General features: G+C 48.1%; 1 protein-coding gene across 1 annotated transcript; it reads left to right on the top strand.

Annotated features, from left to right (window-relative positions):
- Positions 1–594: 594 nt before the first annotated feature.
- On the top strand, positions 595–12,739 carry Mlana (melan-A). The gene is made up of 5 exons (XM_048438676.3): positions 595–665; positions 2,629–2,716; positions 7,754–7,850; positions 10,848–10,955; positions 12,464–12,739. Exons 2-5 carry the CDS (start codon positions 2,649–2,651, stop codon positions 12,530–12,532), a joined length of 342 nt encoding a protein of 113 aa, XP_048294633.1. The 5' UTR covers positions 595–665; positions 2,629–2,648; the 3' UTR covers positions 12,533–12,739.
- The last annotated feature ends 290 nt before the right edge of the window (positions 12,740–13,029 follow it).

The raw sequence follows: 13,029 nt of genomic DNA, 5'->3' as shown, positions 1-13,029 counted from the left end.
TATCAGGGGTCAACACCATTAACAAAAACCCACACTCCCTCCCGCAGCTATCAAACAGGCCTCAGCTAGTGTGGACTTTGTCTGATTCGAGCACGCCTTGCGTGTGCTGTCAGAATGCCTGTGAGTTCTTACGTGGAACCTCCTTGTTGTGTCCGAAGCACACTGTCTCCTCGAAGTCACCCACCACCTCCGACTTGTACAATCTTTCTGCCTCCTCTTCCTCGAAGGTCCCAGAGTCTGACAGGGAGGAGGGTGACATGCAAGTCGCATTTAGGACTGAGCACTCCACGACGAAGGCATTTCTATAGTTAAAAAAAAAATCATATTAGACACATGACAAAAATACTTGTTTATCTGAAATCCAAGTTTACCTGGACACCCCATGAATGAATGTCTTCCCTGGGGTAAAATGTTGGGACTGGGGAAACACAGGCCACCAAGAGCTGTGTGAGTGTGTGTGTTTCCTAAGGGTAGAATGAGGTTAACTTCTTTCATGCCAAATAAGTAATCACAGACAACCCGCTAGGAAGCCAAACTCATGACTATCATGAGACTCAAGATCAAGAATGAGGGAAAAAATTATTTTTTTTAGATTACTAGCCAGAGAAGCCGTCTCTCACACACAGCCAGTCAGTCACCACGCAGAGGGCTGTCTCCACAAGAAGGTAAGAGTACTGACTTCTTTCAGAACAGGCCTTAGGGGGGTTCTTCTGTCCCTGCTCTGGGCCTTCTTGACTCTCAGTTGTCAGCAGAATTACCCCCTTCCCTGTTTGTAATAGTCTCTCTTCTGGAGGTTACGGTCTCTTAGATTCTCTCTCAGTCCTCCAAGGTTGCCAAGAACAGTGATTGGGCGGGGGGTTGCTGATGCCAGAAACCCCTTTGCACTAACTAGATGTAGTCTGTCACCCAAAAGGACTTCTGCTGACTTGAGTCAGGTGAGGTACACTTGTCCTGCAACTGTTTTCCGAGGCTCTGAGCTTGAGAGAGATGCATACAAAAAACAATGAATGCAGAATTGATTCGGTCTCCTGTGTGTCAGCACAGGCTCCACTCCTCCACTGCTCACCTGAGATGATCCCTGAGCTCAAGTGTAATTTTGTTACCAGGAAGGGCAATTACATACAGAATGCCCCCCCCCCACCCCGTGGAAAGGAGTTGCACTGCGAAAAATGAAAGTCCCGATATTGCTCTTCTTCAAAATGGAACTAATTAATGTAACTCCATTGGGACAGGCCTTTAAAATGTAGAGAAACCATAAAAAAACCCACCCCACAATAATAGCAAGGGTTGAAGCTTCCATTATTGCTTTTTTAATGAGCTTACCTTAATTATGGCCACTGTAGCCCATGAGAATTTTTGTTGGTATTTATTTATACACATTTTAGGGTTAGGGTGTGTGTGTGTGTGTGTGTGTGTGTGTGTGTGTGTGTGTGTGTGTATTTGGATTGGGTGTGGTAGCACACACCTTTAATTAATTCTAGAACTTAGAAAGCAGAAGCACACAAATCTTTATGAGTTCAAAGTCTAGTCTACATATTGAGTTCTTAGACAGCCAGGGCAGTGCAGTGAGATTCTGTCTTAAAAAAAAATTAATTTCCTAGCCACGAAACCTGGATAGATGGAAACAGAAATTGAACTGAATGGGAGGAAAAACAAATTACTAGATGAAATGAAGTCCTGGCCTTCCTATGTTTGTCTTGGGTGATGTGTACTTGGCCGAAAGGAGTGGGTTCCCTTGTTGAAAAGTGGTTTGGAAGATGAAATGTCACTACTACCCACACCCTGGCTAACCTCAGGCTGCAGTGTGCTGGTATACATCTCCCTGGGCATTGTAACCTTTAGCTTAGCCAGAGATCGATGACAATGGTAATTTCGGAGAAAAGCAATGCATCTTTTGCTTTTGATTTTTGAGACAGGGATTCTATTTGTAACTGCCCTGGCTGTCCTGGAACTCGCTCTGTAGACCAGGCTGTCCTCAAACTCACAGAGATCCACTTACCTTAGCTCCCAAAGTGCTGGGATTGAAGGCGTGTGTAACCAGTGCCTAGCTTCTTTTACTTCTTTTTAAACTTATGATTACACGATGTGCCCACACGCGTGTGTGTGCATGTGCACATGTGTGTGTGTGTGTGACAGTGCATATGTGGGGATCAAAAGATAACACCACGGAGCCACCTTCCACCTTCACCTGGGGGCTTGGGGAGCACACTCAGGTTGCCAGACCTGTTCAGCCAACATCTTTGCAGTCCCACCTTCAGTCCCACCACTTGTTCTAACAACTGCTGCCCTAGGCCAGTAACGCCAGAGAAATCTGGAACAGAAACCTCCCTGATTTTATCAGAGTCAAACTGAAGGCCGGGGAGACACGCTTCCCCATGGTAGCTTAGGGTTCGCATGCTATGCTTCATTTACAGTTTCTTCTTAGATAGAACTTAATTCTCCCATAATTAAAAGGCGTCAGAAACCTAAGCTGTTTCCAAAGCTCTTGGAATCGATGAGAGGAGGTACGAATCCCGACAGGCAGACCGAGAGGGTGTGTTAGCTGACACCCATCCTGGGGACAGTCGCTGTGAGATGCGTGAGGGTGTTTTGGACACACTAAACAATGCCGATGTGACCTTCCTTTAGGTGTCCTTGGAGTTCACACAATGCCACGAAATGATCACTTCAGTTATCCCAAGAAGGGGCACGGCCACTCTTATGTCACTGCCGAAGAGTAAGTTAATAAGCAGACCTTCTGCTGACTCCCACCCACACATGCCAATGACAAGTTGGTGTCCTGGTGGCCCTACAATGGTCTCACTCACATCTCTGGGGCCACATGGTTGGGAGACGGAAGTGAGAAAAGTTAAATATTGCTATTTTTGTCTGCCTCCTTGGGCCTTGGTTATTGGTTCCAAAGTTGGGAAACATCTATCCAGGACCCAGCCATCTCCTTCCTCAGGCCGATCCTATCAACTCCTCTCAGGACTCCGGTGGGAACCCGGCAGACAGAATGGCGTTAAGATGCTAAAGAGCCAGCCAGTGTGGACGAGGGGCATATGCATGGGTGTCAGTCCGTATGCGGAGTCCAGGCTGAAGATGGTGGCCATGACTTTTGTACCATGGTGCCGTCCGACAGAAAGATGTTCGACTTCTGAGTTAATTAATAATAAGTATTTATGCGATTATGACTTCCAAGAACTCAGTATGTGGTTTGGAGATACTGTTCTATATCTCTGAAAAGGTCCAGAGTCCACTGGGAAAATTGGGCAGGAAGCAACTCCAGCATCTGTAAGTGCTCTCAGGGGAACCCAGGACCCACGTGCAGGTGCTAGGAATGGGAAGGGTGTGGCAGGAGGGGAACCTGAGCCGGGAGTCCAGCCAGGCTTTGATGAGACCAGCAATTCTCAACCTTCCTAACGCTGCGGCCCTTTAATACAGTTCCTCATGTTGTGGTGACCCCCAACCATAAAATTATTTTGCTGCTAATTCATAACTAGTTTTGCTACTGTTATGGATCACAATATAAATATCTGATTTGCAGGATATTGATATTCGATCTTTTTGAAAGAGTCTTTATGGGGGTGGTGATGACCCACACGTAGGAAACCACTGATTTAGACCGTCTTTAAGCCATCTGTTCAGAACCCCAGCAGATCTGTTCCCCTTATAGGAAGAGTTTCCGGAAACGCTTACATAAATTACACAGAGTCAAACAGCAAACGAGGAACAGACTCCATCCACGGAGTCTAGCTGGGAGCATTTTCCACACTCAGCATAGCCAGTGCGGAGGTAGGGGAAGAGATACATTCCAGAAAGTTGTCTCAGTAAGATAAAGATACTGTCTAGGTGGGGAGATAGACTGGAGATGAAGATACTGTCTAGGTGGGGAGATAGATTGGAGATGAAGACCGTCTAGGTGGGGAGATAGACTGGGTATGGCATTGTGTTGTCATCCTTAGAGTAACTCCACTTAAACTATATTCTTCTTAGACCAGTATTTTATTTTCTCTCATTTAGTAGTCCAGGAGTCCTAGCCCATAAGTTCCCTTCTTTCTTGTTGTCACCTGGACATTGTTTCTATCTAAGTGAAGATAGTGTGTCCTCAGCTTAGGATTTCCCCAACAGAAACTCAGGAATCAAGGGAAGGCTGATGGGCTGGGGCCACGATTCCAATGGCACTCAGCCTCCATGTCCCACACCATGACACCCATGTCTACCCGCTGTGTGCCCCACACCACAGCACCCATGTCTGTCCGTTGTGTGCCCCACACCATGACACCCATGTCTGCCTGCTGTGTGCCCCACACCATGACACCCATGTCTGCCCGCTGTATGCCCCACACCATGACACCCAGGTCTGCCCACTGTGTGCCCCACACCATGACACCCATGTCTGCCCACTGTGTGCCCCACACCATGATACCCATGTCTGCCCGCTGTATGCCTTACACCATGACACCCAGGTCTGCCCACTGTGTGCCCCACACCATGACACCCATGTCTGCCTGCTGTGTGCCCCCCACATCACGGCACCCATGTCTGCCCACTGTGTGCCCCACACAGCACGACACCCATGTCTGCCCACTGTGTGCCCCACACCACAGCACCCATGCCTGCCCCACACACCACGACACTCATGTCTGCCCTCTGTGTTGTATGTGGGAAAAAGCGCAGAGAAACTAGGAGATATGCGACAGCATGTGGTGATGCCGGGATTTAAGCCCAGCTCTGTTTGCCCATGAAGCACTAAGCTGGTGGGCTAACAAAGGCAACTACTTGCACATTCCTATTCAAATAGAGGAGAGGCCAGAGATCAGCATCTCTCACTGCCAAGCTGGAAGCCGGAGGCAGGCAGCGTCAGCTCAGTGGGCTGACAGCTGAGTCGTCCTTTATGGTCCTTCACCATCAGTTCCAACCTGTGAAGCTAAGCGCCACACCCACAGACAATGTCAAATTACTCTCCAGGTCTAGGAAGGAAGATGGACATCAAGAAGTCATTTCCCCTTCAGTATGAGCACCTGGTTAAGCAGGTGGGAGCCTTGAGGAGACAAAGGCACAGAAGTAACAAGGGGCGGCAAAAACTGCAGCATGTTGCTTCTGTCCTTGGGGCTGAGGGGACAAATGGGAAGGCAGGGGTCACTGGAACCTAAAATGGAGGGAAGCAAGCCCATAGAATGGGGCCCACATGACTGAAAGGGGTTTCTGTTGGCTGGTTCCCGGGTGCTCAGGCCTCTGGCTAGTGGGGCACTGGTCAGCTGTTGGGGGCATGGAGAGGCCAGTTCTGGGAGTGGCAGGGAGAGGGGGGGCAACTGAACTGACCAGTACTGTGAAGAGCAGCTGCAGGGGATGCCGAACAAAGCAGGAAGCAAACTGTTGCCAAGACGCTTCCGCTTCTGGGACACTCTGCAGGGACCACAGGCAAAGCAGAATTAGGGTTTGCAGAGTCCATTGCCAGCGTCCCAGAGCAGGACATAAAAAGGTGGGTTTGGAGTTGGGGACAGCAGTTTACAAAGGGCCCCTGTGGCTTACTATCTTCATGCTAGGTCCCTTTCACTGAAGGCTCCTGCTTTCTTGCATCTGACCAAAGTGCTTAGGCAGGGTCAGGAGAACACTATGGTGTTTTCCGAGAGCCCAGAAAGGTCCCGGGTCTAGCGCAGAAGCAAAACAGCCGCTCAGTCTGCACATATGGATGCCGTCATGTCCACGGACATCACCAGAGGCGAAGCACAGTGCAATGACCCTTTGAACCTCAGTCCTTGAAGGACGCAACCTGAAGCATCATGGTACACGATTTTGTGCTGGGTAGTGAAAGAGACCAGGGAAGGACTCGAGAAAATCACGGCACAAGGCCACTGATATCAGGACCTCACTCATCTGGCTGCCCGTTTAAACGGGAGGGTCAGACACAGGGGAGCACAGGGGGACACAGGGAGCAGAGGTATCTGTATTGAAGAGATATATCTCCGTGATTCTCGGAGGGTATTTCTCCTCTGAAATCTGTCAGAGGTACGAGGAAGAATGATACGCAATGAACTCCCACAGCCAATCAGAAAGGGCTATTGCTGCCCATTAGCTCTCTCTGAAGCCTCAGTAGACGGGGTTCTTACACCCTCGACTGGGAGTTTGCCTAAATGCAGATTCCTAGGTGCTCCCTCCAAAAGGAGTCACTTTAGGCCTGGCGTGGTGCCCCAGGGTCTGCACTTGAATTGCACCTCGGGTGACTGAGGAGCCTGCTAGGCTGGACAGCGGCTTCCTCTGGCGCCTGGCGGTCTTTGATGTCTTATGCTTTCAATCACTCGTGTGCATAGTCTAAGGACAACGTGACTGTGCGTCCGGAGCTGGAACAGAGCCCTGTCTGTGTCGAGACACTCGAAGAAAGAGCAGAGGGTAAAGCAAGAGCACGCGCATGCTGGGAATTGCGTCAGCTGCCTGCCGTCACGAGAGCCACTGAACACTCCTTGTGACAGCGTCACCTTAGATGCGTTTCTTTTTCCCAGCAAACACTGGACAGTGGACCTAGGTCCGGCCTGAATCCTAGAGCTTTCTTGATGGCTGTCTGGTACCGCTTACTACGCTGATTCCACCGTGTGCCGGCTGTGCAGCCTTGAGCATTTTGGCAGCCCAATGTCGGCTGTGACGCAAACTATCCCAAGCTCAGATTGCTGTGAGGATAAAATGAAACATAGGGGTGGGGGCAGTAGCGCAGTGCCTGGCACGAAACGGTGTTCAGAGGAGGTCTCAGTGCCCGGGGCTTGGGTGTTTGGGTCATGCAGTTGCTGACTCTACACGTGGGTTGACCGACACAACTAGGGCAGAACTTCCCTTGACACAGACATCTTCCCGGTCTCTTCATTCCATCTAGAGCTGGTAGCCTTGAGATGAAGGTGGGTGGTAATGCAAAACTCCCTCCTTCATTCCCCCCTGTACCCCTGTAGTCACTCGGTCCAGTAAGCATCACCCAGCCTTGGCAGAGAGTTTCTTAGCAAGCTCAGAGTTGCAGACAGTGTCCGGTCCTCAGTGCGGATCGTACCAAGTACCAGGCAGATGCCAGCTGCCTGGCAGTGTCACACACTTGCTGGGTCTTTGCAAGCAATTGTACTGCTCCCCAGGGAACTCTGGACACAGGGCACAGCGGCTGCTAAGAGCCTCACAACAGCATCCTGATGCTCAGGACCAGATGCACAGAGAAGCCACAGCGGAACTCTGCAGTAGGGCCAGCTCAGACTCTTCTCCTTGGGTCACAGGGAGTCACATCAGAGTTTAGGGCGGGGATAGCCTCAGGCTCACACCCTGACTCTGCCCGGTGAGAGCTCTGGGTGGCAGGCCGCTGATCCTCTGAATTCATTTCTTCCTCTGTGAAGTGGCAATAATGATTGGTTCCTTGCTGCAGAGTTACAACACTGGCTCGTAGCCAGTGCTCCTTTCTACTTCCTTTTTCTGGATTGAGTTGGGGAAAATGCCTAAAAGAGCTGTGTTGAGAAGCAAATATTTACTTCTTCAGTAAGCATTCTGTCCACACAACGGCCAGGTGCCAGGCATGCTTTATGCTTTGGACTTGGGTGTTCCATACTGAAGAGCTCCTAAACTAGGCCCTATCCTTAGATATTGGAGCTGAGGTCTGGTCAGGTGCCCTGTGTGGAAAACTGCAAACTACTTGGAGACTAGAAGATGCTTTTCTGGACCACGAAAAGGGAGAAGGTTGGTTGTTTCACTGTAGTCTGGACCAATGGTTCTGAGCAGTGTTGGATGTGTCTATCTCTTGGTCCAGGGCCGCAGGGATTGGCACCCTGATTGTGGTCCTGGGTATTGCTCTGCTCATCGGCTGCTGGTACTATAGGAGACGAAGTGGATACCGAACCTTGACGGTGAGTCAGGGTTCCCTGCCGGGTCCCAGTCTTCTTCTGAATCTCTGAGGACGTCCTCGCATGCGTGTGCATGCTGCACCTTCCATGGTACGGGGGTGGAGGCAGAAGAGCTTTCTGGAGTCGGTTTTCTCCTTCCGCCATGTGGGGCTCCGGAGAAAACCTAGCTAGTCAGCCTGGGTAGCAACCACTCTTCGCTCCCTGCCAAATGCCAAGTTCTTCTAACTCTGTCATACCATGGTCCCCAAGCACGAGAAAAACAACCTCCCTGCAGCATCAGGGTGCGCCACTGAGCTTTTTCCTTTATTTATCTGTCCATTGGTCCTGAAGAGATCAGGGCAAACTTGTCATAATGTTAATGTTAGAAAGGGGCCTTAACAAGATCTCCTGAATAAATTTGGAACATGGGGACCTTGGGGGAAGGTTGAAGGGAAAAGGGGAGAGGCAGGGAGGGGAGCAGAGAAAAATGTAGAGCTCAATAAATAGTAATAAAAAAAAAGAAAGGGGCCTTAAAATCCTGAATATTTGTGTAGGTTCTCAAACAAAGTCTGAGTGTTTTGAGACCTGCAAGACACAGCAAGGTAGGAAAATTTAAATGTGATCTCAAAGGAAAACTAAGTGCTACATAGTAAAAACAATTTTTTTTAGCACTGAAAGCCACTGGATGGGAGAGATGGTTCAGCGGTTGAGTGCACTGGCTGCTCTTCCAGAGGACCCAGGTTTGGTTCCCAGCATTCACATGCTGGCTCAGGGGATCTGTTATGCTCTTCCAGCCTCTGCAGGAACCAGGAATGCTCATGGTGACACACAGGCATACATTCTGGCAAGACACCAATAGACACAAAATAAATAAATAACAAAATAAAAAAAATTAAAGCCACTAGCTAGGGATGGTAGTGCCAGCATGTAGTTTTCAGCACTTAGGAAGGCTGAGCCAGGAGGGCAGATTTCGGGCCACCACAGGCTACCAGGAAGAAGCTGCTGAAAACAACAATAAAGCCTCCTGATCCCCCATCAGACTTCCACACACATCACTTCAAAGTTAGACTGTCATAGAATCATCAAAGTATATTGTCACAGAAACAGAGAAAGCATACTCAGAAACCAAAGCACTGACCTCGGGTGAGTGAAACACGGCAAAGTGTCTGGAAACTCAGGAGTGCGAACCTCTGCAGATCTGACCCACGCTTTGCTTTTCAAAACCTTCGCTCTATCCTCTCTGGACGAAGGGCGAATCTAACAAAACTCCACCAGTACTAGGCACAGTTCAAGCTCTCTAGAAGGCATATGAACCCCAAGTTCCAGCCCATAGCCCAGGCTGCCTCCCTGGCATGTGCATGCCCTCAGTCCCCCTACTCAAATCATACTCGCTTTCCTTCCTTCCTTCCTTCCTTCCTTCCTTCCTTCCTTCCTTCCTTCCTTCCTTCCTTCCTCCCTCCCTCCCTCCCTCCCTCCCTCCCTCCCTCCCTCCCTCCCTTCCTCCTTCTCTCCCTGCCTCCCTCCCTCCCTCCCTCCCTCCTTCCCTCCCTTCTTTTGAGACAGGGCTTCTCTATGTAACAGCCTTGGCTGTACTGGAACTCATTTTGTAGACCAGGCTGACCTCGAACACACAGAGATCCACCTGCCTCTGCCTCCTGCATGCTGGGATTAAAAGCGTGTGCCACCACTGCCCAGCCATACTCATATTTTTTAAACGCCTGCTGTCTTCAGCCTCCCAGCTGAAACATTCCTTTTCCTGGAAACCGGGTGGCATCTGTGTCTCTCTTTCCCAACTGCCTTTTAGCTGAGGGTCCAGAATGTAAACCAAAGAGGCAAAGTACATCCGGAGCCACGCATGATCAAGCAGAGTCCTCTAGTGAGCTCACACTAAAGTGTGGACAACAAGGCTCTGCCAATAGGACACTGTTGCCGTCCAGGCTGAAGAGGGGAAGGGACTTCACTTCCTGTCATCTGACTCCATCTGTGCTCCTCAGGCACGGAGTGACAACACTACCTTGCAATTGGTTAGTTACTGTTTGGTCCTCTTGCTCAACAGTTACGGAAAAGTCACTTGGATGCAGAGAATCAAGATTTGGCTTCACTGTCCACCACTGACTTGCTGGGGGCCTTGGATACTAATTTTTCCATACCTCATTGGCTCTGCTCTACACCTAGTCATGGCAAAAACACGACAGAAAAAAAAATGCTACTAGTTTTTACCATCTGCATCTTCATCTTTTATATTCATCTTAAGTTGTACACATGTGTGTGTCTACATGTGGGCATGTGTATGAGAGTGCCTGTGTTCATAGAGGTCAGAAGCACATCTCCCTGGGCTCAGAGCTACAGGCACTTGTGAGCTACAAAACATAGGTGAGGGGAATTGAACATGGGCCCTTTACAAGAATAGCAAATACTTCTAACTGCAGTCATCTCTCTAGCTCTTTCTCTCTCTCTCTCGCTCTCGTTCTTGCTCTCTCTCATCTATTTTGATGTGTGTAAGTGTTTGCCTACATGGATGAAAGAGCACCATATACATGCAGTACCCATCGAGGCCAGAAGGGGTTTTAGAATCCCTTGGAACTTGAAAGATAGATAGTGGTGAGCCACCACGCTGGTGCTGGGAACAGAACCTGGGTCCTTTGCGAGAGAAGCAAATGCTCCTAACCACCGAGTCATCTCTCTAGCCCCATGTCCTTATTTTTTGAAGGACAATTTCACAAGTTGTTCATTTTGTAAATGTAGTCTTCCCGGGACTTCTCTTCAAAGCCTCCAGTGAGGGACAGCTGGTGCCGGGCACTTCCTTGGCAGTTTTTAGTTCGTTCCAACAATTCTTGAGAAGCAGGTTGTATAGAGCTAACAACTGGAATCAACAGAGGTAAAGGGAGTGGCCTGAGGAGCCTGAGAGGCAGCAGCTAGTTTAAAGCCCATTTTTAAAATGCTGTTTCTTTTATCTTTTCGTTCATGGACTCAGTTCTTATATTTTTTTAAACCATTCATTTTTATGACTTTGCATTTCAGGACAAAAGACTTTATGCTGGTACACAAAGTACCCTGAAGGAAAGATGCCCGAGTGATGGTCATCAGGACAGTGGACTGTCTTTTCAAGAAAAAAAACAGCAGCCTGTGGTAGGTTGAGATTGTGCGTCTGGGCATTTTCATGTTAGCTGCTTTCAGGTCAAGTGAACAAAGTGATTTCCATTGAAAAAGCAATGCTAGTCAGGTGGTGGCGGCACATGCCTTTAATCCCAGCACTTGGGGAGGCAGAGACAGGCAGATCTCAGTGGGTTCAAGACCAGCCTGGTCTACAGAGTGAGTTCCAGGACAGCCAGGACTACACAGAGAAACCCTGACTTGAAAAACAAACAAACAAACAAACAAAAGCAATGCAAATATACTTAATATCACTAAACTCTTAACTGGTCAGTAATGGTCAAAATTAGGGCTGGGATCGTAACTCAATGGTAGAGCATTTGCCCTGCATGCATGAGGACCTAGATTTAATCTACACAACTGCCTCTCCTCCATAAAGGTCAAAATGGTAATTTTTGTTAGAATATTTTATAATAAAAGCAAACAAAATGGGAAATAGGTTTTCTTAAGTTTTGTCTTCCTACATTTAGATTTTACAGTCCCTGCATATAGGAGCCACAGGGGGATTTTTCCCTATAGAACTGAGCCACGTGTATTAAACACTTGAAACATAGTAGTTTGAAAGAAGTAGTTTCATGATATATATTTCAAAGACAGAATACACAAATAGAGCCACTACTGACCTGTGGGTTTGATGTTGAAATTACTATTTATTTAGGTATTTTTATCTAATTTACCTGTTTTCTAAAGGTAAAGTTATTAGGAATTTAAGTTCTACATGTGACTTGCATGCACTTCTGTACACTATGCATAGCAAATGGACACTGACTCTGGGGTCAGGTAACTGTGTTTGATTCTTAGCTCTTGGCTTTACTGTTTGTGACCTAGGGCAAGTGACTTGTCTATGCCTCATTTCCCACCTGACAACATCTCTTCTAACTGAGCATTAACTGGATAACTGACACATTTGTGCTCCGCTGGTAGACAGATGTGTCTCCCCCAACCTTTATGGTGTTGTCTTTGGATGGTGTCTATCTCTGAGTTGCCCCTGCCCCCAGCCCTAAATATGCCTTTAGACACACCTAATAGGGAACTCTGTGGGTGAAGATGCAGTATTTGAGTGACTCACACATGATTCAAGAATTCACAGGCAGGTGAGTTTCTTCAATGGGGACCTGCTGCCAAACTTGACAACTTTGCGTTTGATCCCTGGGACCCAGCTGGTAATGGGAGTGAACCAATTTCTCAAAATTATTCTCTAACGTCCACACGTGTGCTGTGGCACAGGTGCTGCCCTCAAAACAAAGTAAATAATTTAGATTTTGGGAAGCCTCTTGTCTCTTGTTTTTTTCCCACCCCAACAATGTTTCAAAATATGCATTTGTGAGATATAACCATTACTCCATTGGACAAAAACGTATGTATGAATATTTAGACACTTCGGTCCAGAGCAAAAGTATAGATGCGATGCAGGCTGTGTTGCCTCATCCCTCCCAGAACATGTACACTGCTGTCAAGCTCACTGACCTTCCTTAACCTCACAGGTTCCCAACGCTCCACCTGCCTATGAGAAGCTCTCTCCAGACCAGTGCCCACCACCATATTCACCCTGAGCGCCAGCAAGGGGCTGGGAATGCGGAGATGGTTTCCCTCGCGCTTTTGCTTTAAGGCTGGCAGACGCCCGTGTTTTTCAGAAGGCTACGAACACCTCTACATTTAACAGGCCAGTGCTAAGTTCTTGTTAGGGCAACCAGAGGATAGTGAGGATTGACAAGTAATAGGACCCTGGGAAAAGTTTTAATAAACACTTTAATGCATGTCATCTGTCCCAGAAGAAATGCTATTAAATCACCGTCGTCATTTTGAGGGGTAAACTCCATGGATGATCTGGGAGCGTCTGATTTGTGAAGAAAATATTTTTCTTTCTTTTTATTCTTTGTGTCTTTCACATCATGCTTCTTGATCCCATTCATTTCCCATCCCTTTGTATCCTCTCTCTGCCCTTTCAACCTCGCCCCCACCCCCGCCAAATAGAATAAAATAAAATTTAAGAGAAAAAAAAGAAAAAAAGAAAACCTCATCATGGAAGCTGTAGTGTGACACAGTGAGT

The sequence above is a fragment of the Myodes glareolus genome, chromosome 7 (assembly GCF_982192425.1).
Source record: "Myodes glareolus chromosome 7, mMyoGla1.1, whole genome shotgun sequence".
Classification (NCBI taxonomy): Eukaryota; Metazoa; Chordata; class Mammalia; order Rodentia; family Cricetidae; genus Myodes; species Myodes glareolus.
The sequence above is the reverse complement of the archived record's forward strand: the minus strand, read 5'-3'. Positions and strand labels throughout refer to the sequence as shown.

Excerpts from the sequence above, each read along its gene's own strand:
- Mlana (XM_048438676.3), top strand. The coding sequence starts at position 2,649 with ATGCCACGAAATGATCACTTCAGTTATCCCAAGAAGGGGCACGGCCAC. Across the intron at positions 2,717-7,753 it reads TCTTATGTCACTGCCGAAGA|GGCCGCAGGGATTGGCACCC; the intron begins GTAAGTTAATAA and ends CTCTTGGTCCAG. Across the intron at positions 10,956-12,463 it reads AAAAAAAACAGCAGCCTGTG|GTTCCCAACGCTCCACCTGC; the intron begins GTAGGTTGAGAT and ends TTAACCTCACAG.